The 26,324-nt window shown below is 43.2% G+C and overlaps 1 protein-coding gene across 1 annotated transcript in view; it reads left to right on the top strand.

The window, feature by feature from the left end:
* Positions 1–26,324, top strand: part of LOC130111955 (C-myc promoter-binding protein-like) — a 109,821-nt gene that overhangs the window by 17,452 nt on the left and 66,045 nt on the right. Inside the window, exons 2-13 of the mRNA XM_056279262.1 lie at positions 3,054–3,384; positions 8,173–8,419; positions 12,531–12,600; positions 14,152–14,321; positions 19,850–20,106; positions 20,786–20,852; positions 21,095–21,153; positions 21,775–21,919; positions 22,116–22,291; positions 23,058–23,158; positions 24,599–24,606; positions 25,002–25,212. Coding sequence (XP_056135237.1) covers positions 3,074–3,384; positions 8,173–8,419; positions 12,531–12,600; positions 14,152–14,321; positions 19,850–20,106; positions 20,786–20,852; positions 21,095–21,153; positions 21,775–21,919; positions 22,116–22,291; positions 23,058–23,158; positions 24,599–24,606; positions 25,002–25,212 — 1,822 coding nt within the window. The 5' untranslated portion in view covers positions 3,054–3,073. The remainder of the gene's footprint in view (positions 1–3,053; positions 3,385–8,172; positions 8,420–12,530; positions 12,601–14,151; positions 14,322–19,849; positions 20,107–20,785; positions 20,853–21,094; positions 21,154–21,774; positions 21,920–22,115; positions 22,292–23,057; positions 23,159–24,598; positions 24,607–25,001; positions 25,213–26,324) is intronic.

Below are 26,324 nucleotides of genomic sequence, written 5' to 3'. Positions count from 1 at the left end.
GTTTCCGGTATGCAGCACTCAGTATCTACCAAATGTGGTCCAAGGAAAGACAACCGGTGAATCGGCTGCAGGGTCATGGGTGCCCAAGGCTCATTGATGCATGTGGAGAGTGAAGGCTAGTCCGTCTGGTCTGATCCCACAGAAGAGGTACTGTAGCTCAAATTGCTGAAAAAGGTAATGCTGGCTATGATAGAGAGGTTTCAGAACACAGTGCATCATGGCTTACCGCGTATGGGACTGTGTAGATTCAGACTGGTCAAAGTGCCCATGATGACCGTTATTCACTGCCGAAAGCACCTACAATGGGCACGTGAGCGTCAGAACTGGACCATGGAGCAATGGAAGAAGGTGGCCTGGTCTGACAAATCACACGTGTATGTTGTTTACCTGGGGAAGAGATGGCACCAGGATGCACTATGGGAAGAGAGCAAGCCAGTGGAGGCAGTGTGATGCTCTGGGCAATGTTCTGCTGGGAAACCTTGGGTCCTGGCTGTTACTTTGACATATACCACCTACCTAAACATTGTTGCAGACCAGGTACACCCCTTCATGGCAATGGTATCCCCTGATGGCAGTGTCTTCAGGAGGTTTTAATGTTTTGGCTGATCGGTGTGTATGTGTTCTGCTTGTATTTTTGGTGCTTGTGAGAGCAGAGTTGGTGTGATTTATGTCTCTTCTCCCCCAAGTTCTCCCAGCTTGCTGTGAACAGTAATACTAACCATGTTTATGTTCTTTGCGCCAAATGTAGAACCGCTATTATTTTTGTGCTCAAGCAATTAAAAGTAGACAACACAACAGCATTTAGCTGCAAAAAACAAAACAAAACAAAAACCAAAACAAAAACCAAAAAAACCCCCAAACAAACCATAAACCCACAACGCAAACAAAATTAAGTCAAATCCCAAAAACATGCACACAACACAACGGAAGTTGGGAGGGGTGGAATTTGATGTCTCATTTTCATTTTAAACTAACTTCTGCCATAACCACACCCCCAAGTATATCTCAGGGATTTTGCCTAATTTCAGTGGATAATAGTTTGTCTAAGGCAATAATCATTGGTTGGTGAAAGTTGAGCCTTATGCTGTATTTCTCTCACATTGATTATTTAAGTAGTATCTCCTGTGCTGATACTGCTTGTCAAACAAAGTAAAGCACCACACTAAGTACATACCAAGTAAACCTCTCGTTTGAAAACCTTAGGCAACGTAGGTTGATAGTTCACTAGTAGTCTATTTCATTAGTTATTCTCTTTGAAACTTGGTTTTCATCTGCTTGTGTTGGTTCCCAATGATAATCTTGATAATCTCCCATATCAGATATACTATATATAACAATATATTGTTGTGTTGTCTTGTTGTTATTCTATGTAAAGTACACTGAGAGAGCCATGAAACCAGAGTCAAATTCCATGTGTGCAAACCTACATGCCAATAAACATAAACATGACGAACATGATGTCAGAGGACAGCTGCAGTATTTGTGGGTGCTGCATTGAGACTCATTGCATCTTGGTCCAAATCAGGTCCAAATTTATTCTAACGAATTAGATTTATTCTAATCCATTAGAATAAAGGCTTTTTTGTCTCTCTTTTTTCCCCTATTTGTATACTGCCAATTACCACACTCTTGGTTGTTGCTCCACCCCTTCTGCTGATCCGGGGAGGGCGGCAGACTACCACATGCCTCCTGCGATACATGTGGAGTCACCAGCTGCTTCTTTTCACCTGACACTGAGGAGTTTCACCAGGGGGAAATAGCGCGCGGAGGATCACGCTATTCCCCCTCCCCCCTGAACAGGCGCCCCGACCGACCAGAGGAGGCGCTAGTGCAGCGACCAAGACACATAGCCACATCCGGCTTCCCACCTGCAGACACGGCCAATTGTGTCTGTAGGGACGCTCAACCAAGCCGGAAATAACATGGGGATTTGAACCGGTGATTCCCGTGTTGGTAGGCAACAGAATAGACTGCCACACTACCAGGACGCCCCAGAATAAAGGCATAACAATACCCAACCAGTAGTGGTTAGGTAGTGTTTTTTTTTTTAACTTCATTATCCTGCATGACTTCAGTCCTCTACTTTTTGGAGTGCATAGAGCATCCTAGTCCATTTGGACTACTTTTTTTCTCCTAAAGAGTGCCTTATGGTGAATGTTCATTTTTAATGCCTTCATTTCATTTCATTGAGATGGGACTCCAGCTGGGGAAAAAAACTCAAGCTTGGACTTTTTTTTGTTGTTGTTGTAACCTCTGCGATCAGGACAGTCACATCTAATTTTAAGAGTCACCAGCTGTCTCCAGCAAGTAGTTAGTGAAGGAATAATGGCGTCATACTTTCCACATGGCCATGTAGAAGAAAAAAAAACAGATCTGGAGTAGTTAATGTTTCTGTTACTTGAATTTTCAGCATGGGTCATACTGCCAGACTGCACTAAGGGCATGGAAGTAGCATAGTGTGAATGCAGTGTTCAGGCTGGTCTCTTGCTTGAGGGCTACACTGCTCAGTGGATGAATGTAGCTGAGATGATGAAAAAGGAACTGTCACTGTTCCTCCTGAGCCATGTTGTTAGGATCTTAAAGTAGATAAATCAGCAACCAAAATTTCATCAGCGAAGTATGTTTTAACACACAAGAATTTAGAGCTGGCGGACTGCTGGCACAAAATGATAAAACAGAAAAATAGAATGAAAAACAGTATGGTGAGTAAGAAAGTAAGATTGACTCAAAAGAAAATTAATCTAGGAAATAGAAGGTCTCTTAAGGTCTCTGTAAGAATCTGATTGCAGTGATGGGTGCCAGTAATACAAAGAAATCCCTAGAAATCTATACAGATTGAGAGAACATTGCATTGGTTGTGTAGCGCAAACAGTTTGTGACTGTTTGTATAGGCCCAGTAATGGACTGGAAACCTATAAAGAGTGTCTTCCTGCCTCTTACCCAATGTTTGCTGTGATGTACTCTTACCCTTAACCCCCAAATGGAGTAAGTTTAAAGAATATCAGGATGCAAAGATCTAAAACCTTTCTTTCTCCTCCTGTCTCACCCTGCAGGCAGTTGGCGGGGATGGGAGATGCTGGAAGACAAAGGTCCCCGCGTTGCCGACTACTTTGTTGTAGCCGGCCTTACCGACGCTTCCACTCCACTGGAACAGGAGATCCACTTTGACGATGCCTGCCACAAGACGGCCAAACCCAAGGCGCCCATAACTGATGTTGCTGTGGTGATACGCTCGCTGGGCGAGGAGGTGCCCCCAGGGTTCACCTGCGTGGAGACCACACCCACTGGCCTGTCAGCTGACTTAAACAACGGTGGCCTCATGGCACCTCAGATCTTCCTGTGTTACAGGCGGGGTCGTGACAAACCCCCCCTCACTGACCTGGGGTAAGTGCGTTTAGGTTACTGCATCCTTGAGCTCTACTTCTGTGTCTGACTGCATTTGTGTTGTGCACAGTATGCAATGCAAAAAAATACAACTTATGATAAAGTGGAGACAGTGATATGTTTTATTGTGCAGATGTTAAATATACAAGTACTCCGTTTTTTTTGTTGTTGTTTTTTTTCACTTTGCATCTTGCACAAAGAAAATTATAATTGCCTAAGTGGATTTACTCCCTTCCCTACCTGATATTCAGGTAGTCTTAGATTCACAGAAACTCTTTTCTAGATATTCTTGTTCACTCTTGGTCTTCCTGTGTTAGAACGTTGCTCCATGTCCTTTTTATCTGATCATAAAAACAAGGCAGGATCCCTGTAAGTGCATACTTTGTTGGCAGTCGATAAAACCTGCCCTTGAACTTAAAAGGTTGCTGGAACACTGGCTAGTCTTCATAGATAGGATAGAAATTTGAGCTGTATTAAGTCTTGTTTTTATTTCAACAGAAATACACAAAATACAGGCAAAATCAATATTTCCCCTTCAAGAAATGCAATAAACCATATATAATGGGCAGTTTTTTAAGGCCATCGTTCCTCAAGTCGGTCATCATTGCAGCCTTAGCTCAGGCTCAGTGCCATCGTGTCCCTTCAACTTCATCAAGCACCCAGATGTACTGGATGTTTTTTTCAGCACAGATTGTCTTGGTGGGTGCTTGGGGTTCTTTTCATTACTCTGCCAATGTGCACTACCAGCTCCACCTTTCCATTGTAATTTGTTATCGCCAAACTGATTCATGCTCTCATAGTTTTGGATTTAGATGCAGTTGGTGAGGTTGTACCATTTACACACCAGTGTTGCAACATTTTATTGTCATTGATAATTGATATTACCATCATTCTCTTCTACAAGGGGTTAATCACTTCCATCTTGTGCGTTTTTGCATGGTTACTCTGAAAGTTTGGAAACACCACTGCTCATTTGAGACTGTAAATGAACCAGGTATGATACCAGCAAATAACACTATGAGGCTAGACAGTGACACCCCTCTTTTCCCATGTCCTTGATTAGTGATCAGCATGTTGGGTGCATTGTTGTGGGCTTTTATTGATTTTTAAAGCGACAATCCGGGATTTTTAAAATTTTTTATTTATCTTGCTGACACCTATGATGATGATAATTGTAGTGATGTTTGACACCTAGAAATCTCAGAGATTCATTCAAAGTGAAAGCGATTGACACTGCTGTTGTGTTAGAGCCCTCCCTGCTACCAAATAATAACATGTGGTTGATCCTGGGTTGTAGCTTTGTTGTAGGATCAGTTTCTAAAGGTCTTCTACAACCTCCGCTTTATCTGCTTGTAAGCCACAACAATTTTGCTTCATCTTCACACTGCCATGTTTTTCCACATTTGCTATGGCGAAGATGTATATAACTGCTAAATGTGTGATCTGTGTGTGTGTGTGTGTGTGTGTGTGTGTGTGTGTGTGTGTGTGTGTGTGTGTGTGTGTGTGAAAGCAAGACAAAGACACAGACATAGACAGAAACCAATAATGGTGCATTTGTGAGCACAGTCTGAGTCCCCTCTTCTCATTCAGATATTCAGAATGTATGTAGTTGAGAGGGGTCTGGTAGCATACTTGTGGATACCTCCAAACTCCTTCCACCTCCGAAGTTGCCCTCCCACTGTAAGGGACAACCGTCTGTGAAGCACAATATATGCAGAGACATATTTCTCCAGCAATGGCACAGCAAAACAGACTTCTGCATACTAAGGGACCATTGCAAAAGCACACACTGAGAAAATGTAAAATGGAATATCATGGAACCCCATTGACATAGAGACTTCAAATGACTTTAAACTGGCTGCATTTGAAGGTCACTTGAAGAGCCCATTTGAACGCAATACATGAAAGAATAATTAAACTCTAGATCATGTTTATTTTTTAGCTTTAAACGTGTTTTTTTTTTTTTTTTTGATTTTGAGATACTTTATTGATCCCCATGGGGAAATTACGCTCTGCATTTAACCCATCCTAGCTGTGTAGCTAGGAGCAGTGGGCAGCTGCTGTGCAGCACCCGGGGACCAACTCCAGTTCATCTTGCCATGCCTCGATCAGGGCACAGACAGGAGTATTAACCCTAACATGCATGTCTTTTTGATGGTGGGGGAAACTGGAGCACCCGGAGAAAATCCACCGCAGACACGTGGAGAACATGCAAATATACCGCTATATAATATAGAAAGAAAAGTAGAAAAGAGAAATTTTGTACCACCATCTAATGTTGGAAATTTTCACTCTGCTGCCCACACTGACCCTACCCCATTAGTGATGTCAGAGTACCTCTTCCGAGATACTATAGCATCAAATGGTGGATAGAAATGTAATCCGAGAAGAAAATTTACTGGCTACAACTGAGATGGGATCAGGTGCACTCCCTGATCATAAGGACAAATACTCCATCACCCTCCCCACAATGAATTTTTCAGAATTGTGTCAAAAAAAGCCAGTCTGGAACCCTGAAACATCAAATTCAACATCCTGTTTGAACAGAAATTTTCCGGATTGTAGCTTTTGCCAACTGCTAGTGTTGGCACAAGAATATCTGCTTAATCTTTGTAAACACAAAAACTGGTGTCTAATTAATGCCACTGGCGTTGTTCTAATCCTGTATTTGAAATAGGAAAACCAAGTCTGTACGGTGACATCAGATGTCTTCATGTCGGCATCATCACTGCATACTCCATCATCTTCTGTTTTGAGCAGAAGAAGTTAACTGCTAGTGGTCAATTTACTTGCTCCTCGGGCTAAGAGAGACAGGCAGGTGGTGACATTGCCGAGGGCATCGGTACTATTCTCTGACGCTGCAGAGCACAGTGCTTATCAGGCGCTTACACAGTGGCTGTCCTCAGGCCGCCTCAGCAACTCTTGTCTGCTGATAGCATGAAGAGAGTGCACCTCCATGCCACAGACAGGACTGAGGAGGAGCTGTGTGTATGTATGTGTGTGTGTGTGTATGTGTGTGTGTGTGTGTGGCCATCATACTAAGTGCCATTTTACTTTTTGCTCCATGCAAGACTGATCCGTTGCAGCACTGTTGTTCCACCAAATAGGGAAATCATTTGGAAAATAACACTCAGTTCTGCTTTCAGCTCTCAGAAGGTGCTGCAGTCCACCTGCACAGTTCCAGTTTACATCATCTGAGATGGTTAGGGAGGATAAGCGTGAGACACGTTCGTGATGACCAGCTTCTATTGTAGTTGCCACAGATCATCATCCTGTCCCTCCCTCTCTCTGTCTTGTATGTGTGTGTGTGTGTGTGTGTGTGTGTGTGTGTGTGTGTGTGTGTGTGTGTGTGTGTACAGCATTACCTGTTCAGTATTCATGAGGGTACAATGGCACATGTTGAGTGTTTCATATGGTGTTGAGCTGTCACATTAACTGAAATTGAAATCTCATTCACACCATCATCAGTCTATGTGGGTCACCTGTCAGGCTGTAACAAAAGATCATTAGGTCATTACAGTGGAGATGGCTCTCAAGTTATCATGTCCAAAGTAGCTTTTTTTCTTTATGAATTATTTGAATATTTGGACATTCAACTTGTTATTCTAAATTCCAGTTGATATTTTCCATCTAAATACTCACAGCGTTTCCCATTTAATTGTGAAAGAGCATCATTTTCAAGCCTTTGACCCATTCTGACACCTTAATGAAAAGCAATGAGTGTTAGGCCCATATTAGTATTGTTCTTAACCTGATGCCACCTTGTAAGAATAGATGGGATGGTTTTGGAGGAATATTACTTACCTCATTAAAACAGACTTAAAACTGGAGCTGTGCGCTGTTCAGTGGCCGACAGTTGTTAACAATTTTTCTCCAAGTTACTTTAAAGTTCCTCTCCGGTGAATTTTCACTCTCAGTTATTGACATCACAGAGAATGCTGCTCTTTTGGTTCACCAAGTGCCAAGTGGGCAAATTGTCTCACAGACTCAGTTATACACAGGGGAAATGGGGCACCAAGCCAAACCTTACATGTAAACTTGGAACAACAATTAATTTATCCAATCTAAATGTAAACTTCATGGATCAATGCTTTCCCCAGAAGCAGTGGACAAATTTGCTGGTACAGTCTTATCTGTGCAGAAACTTTATTTTGTTGGTGCTTCGTAGCTGCATTATATAACATTAACGTTTTCAGACTTTCACTAGTGCATTGTAAATTAAGGGCATGTGGTGAGGAATTTATTGCTTCAATTGACCCCTGTCTAATCAGGATTGAGCAATTTAGTCTCTCACCCTCTAATTTCAGATGGTTATTAAAGGTGCAACATTTTGTCTTCCCTAAAGCATAATAAGACTAGTAAAAATATCATAAGGGGCTGCTGAATGGCACCCACTGAAAGAAAGTTACCCCCCGCGGATTTCAATTTCTGCATTGAAAAACACAGGGGCACCGGGCAGTTGAGTTTTTGTTGCTATTTGATGACTCAAAGACTTGACTCACACTTGACTCACACTGACTCACACTTGCAGTCCTCAGCAAACTATTTAGCGATCACAGCACACTGATATCTGCTAAGGGTGTTCAAAAAAGGAAAAAGGAGATGTTGGTAAACTGGGAAATGTGTTGGGTTTTCCAATTGCCTTTTAGGTTTGATTATGTATGTTTTGCTTGCTAGAGGGCTCGAACATTAGAGTTCAGCATTCAGGGAGAAATTGTACATAGCAGGTTTAGGACAGTGATTACACAGTATGTGATTGGCTGATACCTATACCCTCCCTCCCCCAAGGGTGCTGTATGAGTGGAAGGAGCGTCTGAAGCAGGGCTGCCACCTCATCCAGACCACACCTTCTGGTCGCCCGGCCAACATCAGTAGCACTTCGTCACAGCGAATCTACGTCACGTATCGCCGCGCCCCTGAGAGCCAGCCCCACGCTGCCCTGGCCGTCACTGACATCTGCATCATCATCCCGAGCAAGGGGGAGACGCCGCCTCACACCTTCTGCAAGGTGGAGAAAAATCTCAACAGCAGCATGGTGAGCAGAGACCCCAGGGCTGCAACACTGCCTCTGGTGCAGAATGATGATGAGGTGTTAGAGGCTGATCTGAAGGCTGGAATGAGAAAAGATTAGGTTAGATTATAATAGATAAAATTAGATTACATACAATCAGACAAAATCACATTAGATAGTAGTTTATGAGAAACTGGATCTTTGCAGCAGTCGATAACAGTGCACGGCTATGAGAAAATAGGATGGAAATGGGAAATGGGGATGCTCTGGTGGTTCAAATAGGCATGTACGATTTCTGAAAGCTACACCCGGCGTTTTAATTTCACTCCAAATGTATTCTCTTGCTGTGCGCCCTGAACAGGACAGTTTCAATTGGACATGTAGAGGTAAAACTTGCCAAAACATAGAAAATGGAGCAAGGAAAAATTGAAAATAAAGAAATCAACAGAGCAAAAGAGTGGCTGATGCAATATGTTAAGCAGAAACACAGCATAAATGTTGCTCAAAAGCAGAAAAATAGACTGACATTACATTACCACAATGTGTTAAAGTATGAATTTACAAGCATAGGTCTGATCAATATAGTAGTGATTTGCAGTGGCCTCCACATGGGTGTACAAGCAGCCTATCTTCAGAGCATGCACAGCAGTAGATGGATAGTTTATGAGGAGAGAGTTGTGGGCAGTGATTCGCTCCTCTTCTTTTCCTGTCAAGGTGATGCAAAATGAAAAACCACGTAAAAGGGACACACTGACATTTAAAATGTTCTTTGGCACAGCGTTTTTTTTTTCCTATTACATAGTTGTCTGAAATTCAAAATGTCAAGATGTTTTGGTTATCAAGAGTCCCTGCTCCTCAACCACACCCCTGGTGCCAAAATCTCATGATCCCCTCTTCGCTGATGCTATTGGGTTAGAATTTCATGTTGGTGATAAGAACTCTTGAAATGTCACCAGTTATAATTATAAAATATTTGTAGCTTAATAACAGCCATGAGCTCACTTTGACAGAGTGCTGATGAGAGCTGTTTAGTTCAATCCTGCACTCTGTTATGGGATCTACATTTTAAAATCTGAATGCGTGAGTACTGAAAAGAAGGATGCTGCTACATACAGGAATAGCTTGCCACTGTTCTGTTTTGCATCAAGTGCAGGAAGTGACCTACCACCACCCTATTATCCCTAACGTAGCTGAAAACTAGATATTCAAAAATATCTGGTAATAATAATACAAAGAAATGCCGTGTTCATGTCATAGTGTCTTTATGCTGAACATCCCACCAAGGCATATTCCTACTATGTGCAGCTATGTGTAAATTTCCTTGCCGTCAATACATTTGAGCTTCAACTTGAAATGATCCACTGATGTCTGAGAGCTGCCCTTGAACGGTACACTTCAAACTGGCAATTTTCCTTTATACAGTCCTTCAGAAAGGAAAAAAAAAAAGAATCTTAACTTAAGGCTAGAATAGGGCTGCTCTTATCTGACCTTTTCTGTTCGGAGTCAACATTTTTTTTTTATTCTTCCTCTTGACAGACACAACCAGATTGGCTCCTGGAGAGATGCTCTGAGTTGTCTGTGCACTCCGTTAATGGAGAGTTGTCCAAACAAGTTATTTGCTGCCTCGGGATATTTTCTTTTAGTGTGGGTGGATATCTTGTTTCGATTCCAACTCAATTTTTTTTTCCCACAAGAAACATGGAGCCCACCAACCCATCCAGCACCACCACCATCCTGACACACACAAGCCTGGGCACGCACACACATGCACATTGGCATGCACACACACACACACACACACACACACACACACACACACACACACACACACACACACACGCACACACACAAATCAGCGTTAGCTTGCTATATGATAAATGTCCTTGCTGTGTCAGCTGGGTCTGTTTTTGTCATTGGGTAGTACAGGCACATCCCCGAGCAGCCCTCGCGTGTGCATGGGTGTTTGCAGACATTTGTGTAGCTGCGTGTGCATGAGCATAGAATGGGTGCAAGTGGGGAGACCTTGGGGAGAAACACAGCCTGGGTAGCAGTCTGCAGAGATTTGTCATACTTTTTCAACATGTAAAAAGAATGTTTTTTTTTTTTTATTATTTGGATTTTCCTCCCAAATTGTATCCGGCCAATTACCTCACTCGTCTGAGCCATCCTGGTCACTGCTCCACTCACTCTGCCGATTTGGGGAGGGCTGCAGACTACCACATGTCTCCTCCGATACATGTAGAGTCAGCCACTTCTTTTCACCTGACAGTGAGGAGTTTCACCAGGGGGATGTAGCACGTGGGAGGTTCATGCTATTCCCCCCAGCCCCCCCCCCGAACAGGTGCCCCGACCGACCAGAGGAGGCGCTAGTGCAGCGACCAGGACATACACCCACATCCGGCTTCCCAAACGTAGACACGGCCAATCTTGTCTTTAGGGACGCCTGACCAATGGAGGTAACACAGGGATTCGAACCAGCGATCCCCGTGTTGGTAGGCAACGGAATAAACCACTATGCTAAAAGCATGTTTTAAAACAACTAGCATCAACCGAAATCCCTGATTTAAATTAAAACAAAAACTGACAACAGAATAAGAAAAGAAAAAAGGCGTTAAATGATAAAATGACTGCAAGAAAACAGGCAGGTCTAACTAACAGGCAGGTTGTTGTATCTAACAAGTAAATACAAGAATTGTTTTATTCCTCAGGCCATCAGCCTGTATATAGCGTACAGGTTTCATCAACAGGTCTCTTAGCTGGCCGCTTGCGCTGTTGCATTTTTCAAAATTGATTTTACTGATTTGGATCAACTGTTCTTATTTGAATTGTTTTACTCTGTCTCAATGTGATCAAATGTGTTTTATTGTGGTCTTATTGGGTATTCTATTGTTGTTACCGTGGATTTTATTAGTGCCCGACCAATATAGGATTTTTAAGACCGATACCAATTTTGATATTTGAGGATTTAAAAATCCGATAATGCTGTATCGCCGATATTGTTATTTTTTTTCAGAAAAACATAACATAAACAAAGATTTTCTCTAACATTTGTTATATGTAGTTATTTAGGAGTCCTCACCAAGCTAACATGACATAATGCAATTTAACACTAAACTTGATTTATTGTCATAAATAGTACCTTAAACAAAAGTACAGCAAAATATCTTAATGTTTTAATAAATAAGAGTCCAGTGCATAAAAATACAACAGAGTAAACCTTAACACTGCTGTTGAATGCATCTAATACTATATGACTATCTGCAATGAGGACTTGCAACTTTGGGATTTCACACTCCATGTTGGAAAGAGAAGCTAACTTTGTTTGGCCATGTTAAATACTTGTTCAGCTCACATTTATTTACCTGTCCCCTCTGGTCTAATAATATCCAACGCAGCGACTGTAACTACAGACATGCGAGTCGCAGATATATTTACCATTGCTTCCTATAAGCAGAATAAGTTAAACGCTATAATATAACCGCTCATCAATGTTAGCGGTCTTGCACTGATCAACATGGCATTACCTAGCTTTGTGGGTAACCTAATTTAGCCTTATAAACTGCTGTAAGCGATGTTGCCAGAACATTTTTAGAAGTGATGAGGGAGAAATTATGGGACCATTGAACCGACCAAACCGGAGTTAACACGGGGATTCAAACTGGCGATCCCGTGTTGATAGGCAACGGAATAGAATGCTACACTACTTGGATGCCCAACAGTGATTTCTTTAGGTGGAAATTAAACTAGTCAATACTGAGGGAGGTTCAGATGGATTGAGATGCATGAAATGGAAGTTGGAACAAATGTGGAAGTTATACCTTTGACACACGCTTCCTCACATGTACACAATTATTATCACAACTACCCACATTCAAATTGGCCAGTGTTTACAACAATGAGCTCTGAAGATAACCCTGGTATATTTTAGCTTAGTGTAAGGAACATTTGTCTTTTTCAGACATCTGGTTGTGGAAGATATTACGCAAAGCTCACCTCCAAGAGCAATCCCAACTTGGTTGTCACAAACAGAGCATTGTTTACAAAGATATGTCTATATGTAAATGTTATGGCAACATCCATACAGAAACACTTCGTCATGCTCATTCAATTTTGCCTCCTTTTTTTTTTGGTTTAGTGGGGTTCTGCTGTCTACCTGTGTTACAAGAAATCTGTGGCCAAGACCAACACATTAGCCTACAAAGCAGGTAAGTGTCCATAATACCTCAGCTATGAGCAGCACACAGATGTTATTACTGACTGTTATCTCCTATAAGTGGTAAGAGTTTATAACCCCCCCCCCCCAATTAAAGGCCATAACAGGATGAACAAGATTAACCAAATATTCAAAGAATCAGTCTTGCAGTGATGTGGTCACCTTTTTAAATCTGAAAACAAAGGTTGATAACAAAAACAAAAAGTGACGGGCTTCACGTAAAATAACTTTGAACTGTTAATGCTGCAGAGCATTGTGGGTTGGCACGCTGTTCAGGCTGTGTGCCAGCCACAGCTAACGGGTCCGGGCTTGCAGGATGTTGAGGTGTCAGATTTGAAGTTTCCAGAGAGGCGTATGGTACTGTAGTGTGCTTTACTCTGAAGGGACTTGGCTATGTACTTCACAGGAATATCAACATCTTTGGCTCATTTTAATTCAAACTGCTTTGACCTCTCAGCGCAACAGCACAGACACCAGAAAATCCATGACCAGCTCTGATCTTCATACTCTGATAATCCTGTTTGCTCAGGGTTTGTTTTTTTTTCTTGTCTTTTAAGCTGGTTGACATATTTTTCCCCCCATCCATTTGTTGAACATGCCACAGACTGTGAATGGAGTGATCCTATCTCTTTCTGGGTGTTGTTTTGAATGAGTCAGCCAAGAGATAGGAAGTCTGACGATGGAGGAACCCGACAAACTCAAGGCTGGGGTTTTGGGGACAGATTTTGTTTTGCCTCTTTCATCTTTACAGATAGAGCGATAAAGACATGCTGACCTACAAATGAACAGGATAACGTGTGTGGCTTTTTGAAGACCAGTCAATATACATATTTAACAGTGTACAAATTTCCCATAGTCTGTATATTATCTTCACATTAGCCTGTTAATTATGGTGGAAAAACACAAGCACAGTGGTATGAGACTCTCTCCTATTCTCCTATTACGTTGTCTGTTCTTCTAAAGCGCTGTAATTGTACACCTGTAGATATTTGATGAATTATCAGATAAGGTAAGGCATTGTTTTGGATTGTTAATGGTACTTCCTTGGATCTTTTTTTTACCACCCCACTGGTAAATGTGCACAGAGAGGGAATACAGGTAGCTACTGTGACTTTCTTTACTTTGTAAAAGATCTTAAATTAGGGCTTTAATGGAGATCTTGGTTCTGTGTTTCTCACTTATATTAAAGCCATAGAAATAATGCTCTGGCTGAAGCCAGTTGCTGCTCAGAGTAGAGTAAGTGTAGAAAATAAAATCGTTACTTGTGTTTTTCTGACTTGTAGCCACTGACAATGACTAATTACCCAAAGGCCCGAATTACCCACCAGTGATTGCTCTTATACAAAGCCAGCTGTCTCTAGTGCCAACAGTGGTTCAATAATGCTGTAAATTAGCACTGTGATAATGATAAATTAAAGGTGACTTTACTTTATGTTAACTCAAAGAATGGTTGTGTGTCTGATCATTACTGGTTATTACAGGGGAGGGTTTGCACTTTGCCACTTTAGTAAATCGAGACTTCGGTTTATTTTCCCTCTCCTAGGTTTGTTCAGCAGATATCCAGAAGAGGACTATGAGTCATTCCCCTTGCCAGAGTCTGTCCCTCTCTTCTGCCTGCCCATGGGGGCCACTATCGAGTGCTGGCCCACCCAGACTAAATACTCTTTCCCAGTCTTCTCCACTTTTGTGCTGACCGGAGGCTCTGGAGAGAAGGTGAGACATATTAATGGGCTTGTTCTCTCTCTATCTCTCTCTCCCTAGCCCCTCTGTTTGTTTGTTTGTCTGTCTGTCTGTCTCTCCCTCGCTGGCATACATGCGCTCTCAACTCGTTCTCTTGCTCTTGCTCCCTTTCTCGTTTCTATGCCCTCTGTCTCACCCTCTCTCATTTTCTTTTTTCTTTCTCTTTCTTTTGCCCTCCCCCTCGCCTTGTCTTTCTCTTTCATGGCGTTAAACAATCCATGTCTCTCACGGGGAATCATGGGTAATGTAATAGACTGTGACTGCTTTATCGTATGAACAGGCCCTAACTGCCATCCAAATGGCTGATGGGGCCCCAGCCTCACAAACGAAACCTCAACATGGAAAGTGGGGCAGCCATACATATTCATGTGTACAGCCAGCCACACACATTGCACACACACACACACACACACACACACACAATAGAGTTTGTGTGAAGAGCTGCCTGGACTTGTTTTACCTGAGAATGGAGACCATGGGATGGTCTCTCTCTCTCTCTCTCTCTCTCTCTCTCCTCTCTCTCTCTCTCTCTCTCTCTCTCTCTCTCTCTCTCTCTCTCTCTCTCTCTCTCTCTCTCTCTCTCTCTCTCTCTCTCTCTCTCTCTCTCTGTCTGTCTGTCTGTCTCTCTCTCCCCCTCTCTCTCCATCTCTCACTCTTTCTCGCTCTCTCTACTCCCATTTACACTTGGTATTAAAATGCGATCTGTATCCAGATACGTTATCCGGATAAGAAACGATCCAATCTTGCCTTTACATTTACACCTGGTATTTTTAATGCGTTCTCATTATCCTCATTGAGATCAAAACTTTATCCTCCAGAGCAAAACCTGCGTGTGACTAATTTGCGGTGGCGGCAAATTAGCTATGGGGACCGGCCATTCGGCAAAGTCAACCCAGCCACAGAGGCCTCTATTAGGCCTTATTTCGTTGAAAATCCTGGTACTGGTCCGGAGGTATTCACGGTCAAAGGTTAGAGCAGGAATGATGGCGTTGTATAGGTACGGATGCCAGCACGTTGTACAGATTGGGTTAGACTGACCTAAGATCTGAACACAGTGCAAGCCAGACTACCTCCAGATGTAGTCAGGCAGATACGATCATGACGCATTTGCACCTTGCATTAGTCTGCATTTTTCCTTATCTGGATAATGTATCTGCATACAAATGACATGTTAATACCAGGTGTAATTGGGTCACTCACACTCTCTCTCTCTCTCTCTCTCTCTCTCTCTCTCTCTCTCTCTCTCTCTCTCTCTCTCTCTCTCTCTCTCTCTCTCTCTCTCTCTCTCACACACACACACACACATAGAGGAATCAGTGGAACCAAAAAGATAGAGTTCCTGACCTCTTACTGCCCTCAGTGGACTCTTGGACCACCACAACCTATCTAAACTTTAAGCTGTTAAGAGTACATATGGGGGCAGGAGAGTTTATGGTTTTTGTGTAAATGTATGCAATTTTTTTATGTCTGTGTGTGTTTATAGGTGTGTGTGCATGTTTGTGTGTGGGTGTGTGTGTGATGCACAGGGCGTGTGTGATGCGTCAGTGCAGTAATACTGGGGTAGTAGCGCTTGTAGTTAGTGCATGCTGCATGCTGCTTCTGCTTGCTACTCTCTGCTCTCAGCTACTGCCGCCGGCTAGCCCTCTTTGTGGGGGTGAAAAGAGGAGCCGAGTGCGTAAGTCTCCCCTGCCGGTACATAGCCTCTCTACCGCCAAGACTCCTGCAGTGCCTCCTCGTGGCCACACATGGTAACTGGGTACCTTGCGGTCCCTGGCTAAACTGTAGGGGATCTCGGAGCTACAGTGGTCCCCAGAGGTCTAATGCGCAGGCCCATGTGAAGTGGATACGCCCTGGCATTGACCAACTACTGTCCCACTGTCTTGTGGGTAAGTGTAGGACGACAAAGGCTAGGGGAGCACACCCTGAGAGAAAAGCAATGTGCATGGCGGCGCACGATAGGCGGTCCTCTGACAGACTGGAGCTCCGGCAGCCTCCTGCAGCTGTGGAAGAGTGCTGGTCGTCTTGGGCCCCCCTTGCCACCAGATCCCACCCTCTCACAGTGAAGAAGTGCTGCTGGGACATGCGCACCCCGAAGCGGCACTGTAAATAATCTCTTTGCGCAGGTATCCACCTCTGCCTCGGTGAGACCAGCAACCGGAATATGGATCAAAGTCTGGCGGCGATGGGGTGTCTGGTGATGGGAGCAGGTATGAATGCACTGGAAGCTCCTAATCAGACCCCTGCACGCCAGCGGCACAGGGCTATTCATGGTCGCCAGCAGCTGGGCTTGAGTGGCAGCTGCTCTCGGCAGACCCCTGTGTGTCTGAGCAGCCCTATTTAGGAGCCACACTGCTCACCCCAACTGGGGAGGGGCCTAGAAAAGGTGGCCTAAACATTGCCCAATCAAAACATCCTGGATAGGCTACCGCACCTATTGGGACATTCCACTCTGCGGTCGAAATAAAAAAAAGAAAATAATTCCCTTTAAACTGGCAACATGGAACATAAGAACTCTGCTGGACGTTAATGCCGAAAGACCTCAGCGAAGGACTGCACTAATTGCAGCGGAACTCAATCGCTACAATATTGACATTGCTGCACTCAGTGAAACCAGGTTCCTGGATGAAGGCTCCCTGAAGGAGGACACCTACACCTTCTTCTGGAAGGGATACCCTGCAGGAGGACAACATCAGCATGGTGTGGGATTTGCAATAAAAAACAGCCTCCTACCAAGACTCACTGAAACACCGATTGGCATAAGTGAAAGGCTCATGTCACTCAAGATCCCTCTGGCCAAGAAACGTTATGCCACCCTCCTAGGTGCCTATGCACCAACACTGCCATCAGAGGATGACGTAAAGGACCGCTTCTATCAGTCACTAGATGAGGCTCTCCGTCATATACCCAAGGAGGACAAGATCTTTTTGCTGGGCGATTTCAATGCCAGAGTGGGGAAAGACAACAAGGTGTGGAGTGGTGTCATTGGTGGGCATGGCATTGGGAAAGTCAGTGCAAATGGACTGCGCCTCCTAAGCCTCTGTGCTGAGCATGGCTTGACCATTACAAACACCCTCTTCCAATTAAAAAATAAGCACAAAACATCCTGGATGCACCCACGCTCCAAACATTGGCACCTATTGGACTACATCATTGTGAGACGTGCTGATACAAAAGACGTCTTACTCACTCGTGCAATGAGAGGTGCTGAGTGCTGGACAGATCACCGGCTCATCATGACCAGGCTCCAGGTGGAGGTACGCCCTGCTGTTCGCCTCCAGAGTTCAGGAAAGAAGAGGCTTGACTGTACCCGGCTAGAAAAGGCTGAGGTCCAGAACAATCTCCGCCTCTCTCTGGCTGAAAACCTGGAAGACATTGAGCTTCTCTTGAGCACGGATGATTCCATTGACAGGAAATGGTCTTCCGTGAGCTCCAGACTCTACAAGGCAGCATCCCAATCCATCGGTTACAAGAGCAGAAAACACCAGGACTGGTTAAATGACAACACAGGCACAATAACTTCCATACTCAAAGGCATGCATAAAGCACATAGTGCTGTCCTCAACAATCCCACATCAGCTACACTCCGGCAACAATGGCAAGCATCCAGGAGAGAGGTGCAGTCAAAATTGCGTGCCCTGCAGAATGAGTGGTGGATATCGAAGGCAAATGAAATACAATCCCATGCCGATAGAAATGATATGCACAACTTTTATGATGCAGTGAAAACCATCTACGGCCCAAGAAACTGCTCTGTCTCCCCCCTGAAGTCTGATGATGGTACCACCCTCATAAAGGACCAGAAACTCATCACAAAAAGATGGGCAGAACATTTTGAGACTCTTTTGAACCAGCCCTCCCCAACAGATCCCTCGATCTTGGATGAACTACCTGTCCGCCCCACCATCCAAGACCTTGACCTTCCACCAACCTTTGAAGAGGTTCATTGTGCAGTTAGGTCGCTGAAAAATAACAAGACCCCTGGCCCTGACAGTATCCCTGCAGAGATTTTTAAACAGGGAGGCTACCTCTGCACCCGTGCACTTTTCCTGTTCATCTCACACGTATGGAAGAATGAAACTGTCCCTCAGCAGTGGAGGGATGCTAACATCATCTCCATATATAAAGGCAAAGGAGACAAGTCCCTCTGTGGCAACAGCCGTGGCATTTCACTACTGGCTGTTGCTGGAAAAGTCCTGGCCAAACTCATGTTACACAGGCTGGTAAAACACATCTCAGAGGAGCTGTTGCCTGAGTCACAGTGTGGGTTTAGGAGGAATAGGCGTACTGTGGACATGGTGTTCACAGCACGGCAACTCCAAGAGAAGTGCAGGGAGCAACATCAGAACCTCTTCATAGCCTTTATCGACCTGTCAAAGGCTTTCGACACAGTCAACAGGGACATCCTATGGAACATCCTCCTGAAGTTTGGCTGTCCACGAAAGTTTGTCAACATCCTTCAAAGATTGCACGTGGGGATGATGGCACGTGTGACCATTGGAGGCCAGGAATCCGAGCCCTTCAGGGTGTGCACCGGGGTACATCAGGGGTAGAAAAAGAAGTGGGAGGCCGCGTTGCACAACTGAGCAAGAAGATAAGTACATTAGAGTCTCTAGTTTGAGAAACAGACGCCTCACAGGTCCCCAACTGGCATCTTCATTAAATAGTACCTGTTAGAGCCTGTTTGTGCTGTCCTCTGAAGGGAGTAGTACACACCGGTGTTGGAAATCTTCAATTTCTTAGCAATTTCTCGCATGGAATAGCCTTCATTTCTAAGAACAAGAATAGACTGTCGAGTTTCAGATGAAAGTTCTCTTTTTCTGGCCATTTTGAGCGTTTAATTGACCCCACAAATGTGATGCTCCAGAAACTCAATCTGCTCAAAGAAGTGCCCATCCAACCAATCCAACTTGTGGGAGCTGCTTCTGGAAGCGTGGGGTGCAATTTCTCCAGATTACCTCAACAAATTAACAGCTAGAATGCCAAAGGTCTGCAATGCTGTAATTGCTGCAAATGGAGGATTCTTTGACGAAAGCAAAGTTTGATGTAAAAAAAATCTTATTTCAAATACAAATCATTATTTCTAACCTTGTCAATGTCTTGACTCTATTTTCTATTCATTTCACAACATATGGTGGTGAATAAGTGTGACTTTTCATGGAAAACACGAAATTGTTTGGGTGATCCCAAACTTTTGAACGGTAGTGTATGTACATGCAGAATATCTATATCTTATCTATGGCTAAATCAGTTGAGCTGCCAGTATACAGATATGTAGAAAACATAGATGTCATCAACAGCTCAAGTAAGGGATAATCCGCCACGAGGTGGTCTTCTATAGAAAAAAATTATGACTGATCTGCCACAGAGAGAGTTGAAGACTCTTATCAGGTCTTGGTGTCAGACTGGTCTGTGACGTAAACATTCTACTTGCCAGCCAGTTTTGGGTCTTTTGTTTGGATATTTCATGACTTCCTGCACATATCAAATGTCCTGTGTTGCAGGTCTACGGTGCTGCCATTCAGTTCTATGAGCCCTACCCCCCGGAGTGCCTGACAGACAGGCAGTGCTCTCAGCTTTGCCTGCAGGACCCAGAGCCCAACAAACCCAAATCCTCCAGCACTTTGGCCCTGCGCACAGTCCACACCAACAAGTGCATCTGCCTCCTCTCCCACTGGCCCTTCTTTGACGCCTTCCGCAAGTTCCTCACATTCCTGTATCGGTACTCCATCTCCGGTCCTCACGCACTGCCCATTGAGAAGTAAGACACTAGTTTCCAAAACATCTTATCTGCTTTCAGCCTCATGTTGTGATGTGTTTTTGTAATTATTATTATTATTTTAGTTTTAAGTTTCACTTTATGAATGAATTTACAGTTTCTCACCTTACTGATATGAAACTGTGGTTGCTGTAACAACCACTGAATGTTTAAATAATTTATTAATTTTTCATCTTTTTCCCCGTATGTTTCTGTGACAGAAAACATGGAGCTTTGTGATTTGTTGTGTTATTGTTTTGCCTTAATGTCTTGGCTTTAGAGATAAAACTGAATGCTGTAACTGTTACTGAGCATTGCTAATAACTTTTCAATTTTTTTCCTTTTTATTGCATCTTCTATGGGACAGAGGCTCTATTTCTTTGTAAAGCATGAGAGTTTCTCTTGCAGGAATCAAGGAGCAAACTTTCTCTTTGGTCAGTGTGCATAATCCCTCATACAAGCTTCTGAAATGGGGTCAGTTTGACTAAATTTATACCACACATCCCATGCTGACTTTGCTTTGGTCTGGAGGTGTGGGGCAGATGATTCGTACTATCTTTATTTTACTGCAGCTCATAACTCCAAGACCATCTGAGAGGCGTACATTGACGGATTACGCCCACTTCCACTGCAGTTATTTTTGGCTTCTTGCCTTTCCTCTAATTTTCCTTCTTCTTTCCAGGCACATCTCTCACTTTATGCACAAAGTTCCCTTCCCTTCCTCCCAGAGACCCCGGATCCTGGTGCAGGTGAGTTCAAGTGTCTCAAGCTGAACTGTTTTCAAGCCCAAGCCTATAAACAAGTTTCATTTTGTATTCTGTAGAGCCTGCTGCATCAAGTGTGAGTCTGATTGCAGTGATTTTTTTTTTTTAGCATGAGATGACCTTTCATCTCAGAGTTCTTGTTACCTGCGTTTGTAATGCATTGATTCAACTTAGACATTTTGGCTTTGAAGGGGAGTGATTCATCCCATCTTCTAATTTCTCCACAGCTCTCCCCTCATGACAGCCTGATGCTGAGCCAGCCGGTGTCTTCTCCATTACCACTCAGGTGAGAGTTTTTCTCCTTTTTTGGTGCCCTCTGTACCCCCTCTCACAAATATGCAAATCATGAACACTTTTGTAGTTGCTTATTTTTAATGGTATCTGTTGGATAGAACTTGCACCATGCCTGCCAGATGTGAAGGAATAAGGTGGGTAGCAGCCAGTTCGAAGAAGTTGCAAAGTTGTTTTTGCCAACAAGAAGATTATGGCAGAGCAAGCTTGTAGAAGATGTTGTAGCAAGTGGTTAGAGGGAAATCTTGCATACACTTGGCATTCCATGGCAAGATGGTTGCCTATGCCTGGAGACCTTTAATAATACAACTTCAATAGCTAAAATGTGATGTAAAAAGCTAAATCAATAGCTAAAATGTCAATTGCATTTTTTGTTTGGTGGTGGGAAAGGTACTGACACAACAATACTGGTTTCATTTTGAATGGCTCTCTGGTATTTGGAGTGATCAAATACCACTGCAATTACCATGTCCCCCATAGGTGTCAACAAGTGAAACAAAGAAGATGATCTTCAGGATTGTAAATTTAAGGTCATGAAACTTTGTTTGTAACGCATGCAATATTTCAAAATGATCTGATTTTATTCCCATATTGTTGTTATTTCCCCTCATCCCAGTGGTGGACGGTTCTCCACATTGCTGCAGAGCCTCGGACCAGAGAACGCTGTCACACTGTTGGTTTTTGCTGTCACAGAACACAAGATCCTGGTCCACTCTCTACGACCAGCAGTACTGACCAGTGTCACTGAGGCTCTGGTTTCTGTAAGTGAGACCAACACAGGGTAGTTTTGCTCAGTGTTGCTAGCAGCTGTTTGTATGGCTGTACATCTTATTTGAGTGACTGAGTTCTTTCTGGCCGTCTCACTTTCTTTCTTTGTTTCTTTCGATGTTTCCATCTCTCTCTCACCCATCACCTGTCACTACTCCTTCTCCTCGTCTTTGTCCTCGTCCTCCTCAGATGATATTCCCTTTCCATTGGCCGTGTCCTTACATCCCCCTTTGCCCCCTGGCGCTGGCTGATGTGTTGAGCGCTCCTTGCCCCTTCATAGTGGGCGTGGACTCCCGCTACTTTGACCTGTATGACCCTCCACCAGACGTCAGCTGCGTGGATCTGGATACCAACACCATCTTCCAGTGAGGCTCAGGCAGCTGCTAAAATGCTCACATAGCAACGAATTACGCTAGCTGTTACTGTTCAGACTTGTAAATCTGCAAATTATAGTGGAGTTTATTTTTTCCATTCCATTATCCAAACTGCTTATCCTGCTCTCAGGGTCACGGGGATGCTGGAGCCTGTCCCAGCAGTCATTGGGCAGCAGGCGGGGAGACACCCTGGACAGGCCGCCAGGCCATCATAGGGCAATATATATATATATATATATATATATATATATATATATATATATATATATATATATATATATATATATATATATATATATATATATATATATATATCAAGCTTAGTTCTGCGACATTAATGATCTGTCATGGTGTCATGGTGGATATTGTACAGTGCCACTGTGTTTATGTGTGATGGGGGGTGGGGGTCAGTCATAGAGGACAGTGTTCCACCTTATCATCCCTGCCACTATTCTGTCTCTTTATTCATCAGACTACATCACTGCAGGCTCATTAGTTCTAAGCTTATAGACAAGAGCTTTTTTTAGAGAGCCTGGAAGGAAATGGTTACTTTATATTGTCACTTGCATTTTAAAATGAACAAAATGCAATTTTCTGGACTGTCAGGCCAGTTTAGTAATGGTTTGCATCATTTTTGGACCTTGTTATCAGCCAGATGGCTTTAGGGTGGTCCAGGCTTCTGTTAAGGGACCTCTACTCTTTTTTTTCGGCCTCCCGGCCTCACAAAAAACTTTACTGCAAGTTTCTGCTTTTCCAGCCATGAAGATAAGCGGGCACTCACATGGAAGATCCTGCCAAAGAAAGCCTGTAAAAACCTAATGAATGCGCTGAATCATCTCCACCAGCAACTGGCTGATGGTGAGTACCGAGCATAGATATGAATGCATAAAAATGACTGAAAACAAACTAAAATGATAAACGTCTTCCATACAGACTTAGGCCTCATCAGACATCCTGGTTTTTAAGTCTTCATCAATTGCATCGCCAATGTTGGTCAGCTATTGTTTTTTCCATAGATACAAAAAAAGAAAACTAAAAAAAAAAAATGTTTTTCACCAAAATTTTTACTTTAGTTTTAGCAATGAAGTGAACTTGTTTGGTTTACTATGTTGATTAAAAATACAAATTATGCCATTATGCCAACTTGTCATGTTTTTTCAGTCACAGGTTCGCTGGGAGCTATATATTGATGGCTTGATGGCTTTATCTTCTTGTAATCTGCCATTTTATTGATGCATTACGTTTAAAGGAAATCCAACATGCACACACAAAGAAAATTATACTTTTAGTGTATCCTACTTTTCTATGCAGTGGAAACCTCCTGTTAGTCAGTTCATTGCTCAGTTTTGTTTTGAGTAATAAGTTAAAAATCCCATCTCAATTCGACCCAATGGTGTTATGATCCCCATGTCTTCAATGTGCCATGAAGAGCCATGTGTATGCAGGTTTTCATTCCAACCCAAACAACACCAGATTAAGTCTCCCCTGTGAAATCAGCTGGAGTGGTTACGGGCCAGAGCGAAAACCTGCATACACATGGTCCTCCATGGCACATGATTGGACACAACTGCTGTAAGATGAACTATAGCCTCTGTTCGACATAGGCAACCGTGTTTCATGGATTTTCAGGCGTATGCACGTTTCCCTTCTAATTAATCACACTCAGGTGCTGAATATCCAGACATTTTTCGAAAAACCCGCACTTGGCAAGCTGTGATCTGTACATGCCCTGTAAAGCATGTAGAGCGACGCATTGGATGCAACGCTGATGGTGATGCAATACAATGCTGGTAGTGACAGGGCAAACAATGAGATCATCTAGGTGTAGTGAGTGGTTAGAAGGGAATGTTGCATTCACTTCACACTCCATGGGAAATGGTTGCCTATGTCTGGTCTCTGTGGTCTTGGAGCTCCTCTAACACCCAATTTAACCAGGAGTTAAGTAAAGTGAAATGCACTTCTGGCCTAGTTGAGGTTTTCAGAGCAAATCAAAATATTTTATCTATGTGTTGCTCAACTATTGTGAGGCTAAATTAATAGATTCTTGTATCTTATGTTATCTCTCTTGCTTGATGTGGTGTTCCCAACACAGAATATTAACCAGTGTGGGTTGGTTGGTTTTGAATGTGCACATTCAAATGTGATTGGTGCTGAATGAGGTGGAGGTCAGCTATTGGTTGTTCCTGAAGAGTATATAAGGCAGAATCGCCACCAGGGCGTTCTCTTGGTACTCCGCTCTACTCGGGATAGCTAGGTTGTTACAGCGTAATAATAAATATACTACGTTACTGTCATAAGTCTGCCGTGTGCACTTTCCAGTTATCTACTTAAACAGTTTTAGAACAGTATTAGTGTTTCATACACCACACTTGACTTTTGTGAGTAGAATATTTTTCTGCTATTGCAGTTGAAACTTCTGAATATCTATTTACCCTGCCAAGTGCAACCTCAGCTGCAATACTAACTGCACACACTGAAATTTGATAATCTGAAAGTTTTTTGTTGTATATAAGTGCACAACAGAAAAATCCATTCTCTCCATTCCTTAAATCACAGCAGCTCTAACAAAATGTCATTACATTTTTCAGTCGAAGTATCCATTTGAAATGCTAATTCAACCTTTCCAAACAAGTAAAAACTTAGAGGTTCGTAGTAGTAGCAGCTGTTCACTGTATTTATGTTTTGCCCTGCTTCAGGTCAGCACAGGCCTGATGGGCTGCTGGAGCCCAGCATGAGTGATTCATCTGAGCTCAACTGCGGTAAGAGCCTCCACATGCTGGAACTGGAGATCCAGGAAGCTTTCCTGCGCTTCATGGCGGCTATTTTGAAGGGTTACCGCTCCTACCTGCGACCCATCACCCAGGCACCCTCAGAGAAAGCCACTGATGCTAGCTCGCTCTTCGACCTCCAAGGTATAGTGGCTGACGATTGTACGATGGAGTTGGGAGCCCAAGACAGTTACAGAATTCTGTCCATGTTCCTACTGCTATCAGAAGGGGCTCTAAACCATATTTGAAATCCATCCCCTATATTTTGCAACATACAGTACCAAACACCTGTCAATATGTATTGAATACTAATGCTAGAATTTTATTCACAAAGGTTTGTGTAGCTTACACAATACAACATGCATCTCAGGTGTCCTTAGTTTCTTACCAGTAGCTATAAAGGTGCTTTAATCCACAGCCTTAGTATGATGTTAAATGATTATTGATGAGAATTTAGGGGCTAAAACTGTAGCACTTTCTGCAGTTGGTGTGCTTCAATAGCAGCTGGTGTTGTTTAATACATGAGCCTTCATAAGTGCCCCCCCCCCCCCATTATCACTCATGCACACATGCATACACACAAAAACTGTTTGGGGAGTTGGGGAGGACATTGAAATTGCGCGTGATGTGGGGATGAAAGAATTTAGGGGACCGGGGGTTCAAGGCTGTTTGCAGATGGAAAATATCAGCAAGCCAACACTGCAGTGAGTCTGGTTTTTGGACCACGGCCCGTTGAAGCCGGCTCATATCACAGCTGAAGTAAGTTTGGCTGTGATGGCTAATTCTCTAAAGGATCGGCATGGCCAAGGTTGTGTAGAGTGTGAATTATAGGACATATTCCATAGGAAAGGTGTGGCTTTTATTTCATTATTTAAGGAAACCCCTGCAGCCCTGTTACATAATCACTTAAGAAGCGGACGCATGTTCATGGATGAGTAAGCATGAAGGTGTGGCCACTAAAGGATTAACAGGCTGTATCACCTTTAATGATGTCTAAGATGCAAAAGTACTTCTAGTTTCGCACCTCAGAATATACCTTAGAGTTTTGCAGCTTTGTCTATTTATGCTTTATACCTTTTTTTTCCCTGACAGTATATTTTTTGTGATGCTTATTTAAATTTGTTTTATATACAGTAAGATATATGCACATAATGGCTAATATTTGCTATATTAACATAAGAATTAATACAGATTTATCAAAATCTGCACTCCGTCTTTGCTAATTTCTTCGGTTATGAACTGTTGCTGTTGGTGGA

The sequence above is a fragment of the Lampris incognitus genome, chromosome 4 (assembly GCF_029633865.1).
Source record: "Lampris incognitus isolate fLamInc1 chromosome 4, fLamInc1.hap2, whole genome shotgun sequence".
Classification (NCBI taxonomy): domain Eukaryota; kingdom Metazoa; phylum Chordata; class Actinopteri; order Lampriformes; family Lampridae; genus Lampris; species Lampris incognitus.
Note: the sequence above shows the minus strand (reverse complement) of the source record. Positions and strands in the feature narration are given on the sequence as shown.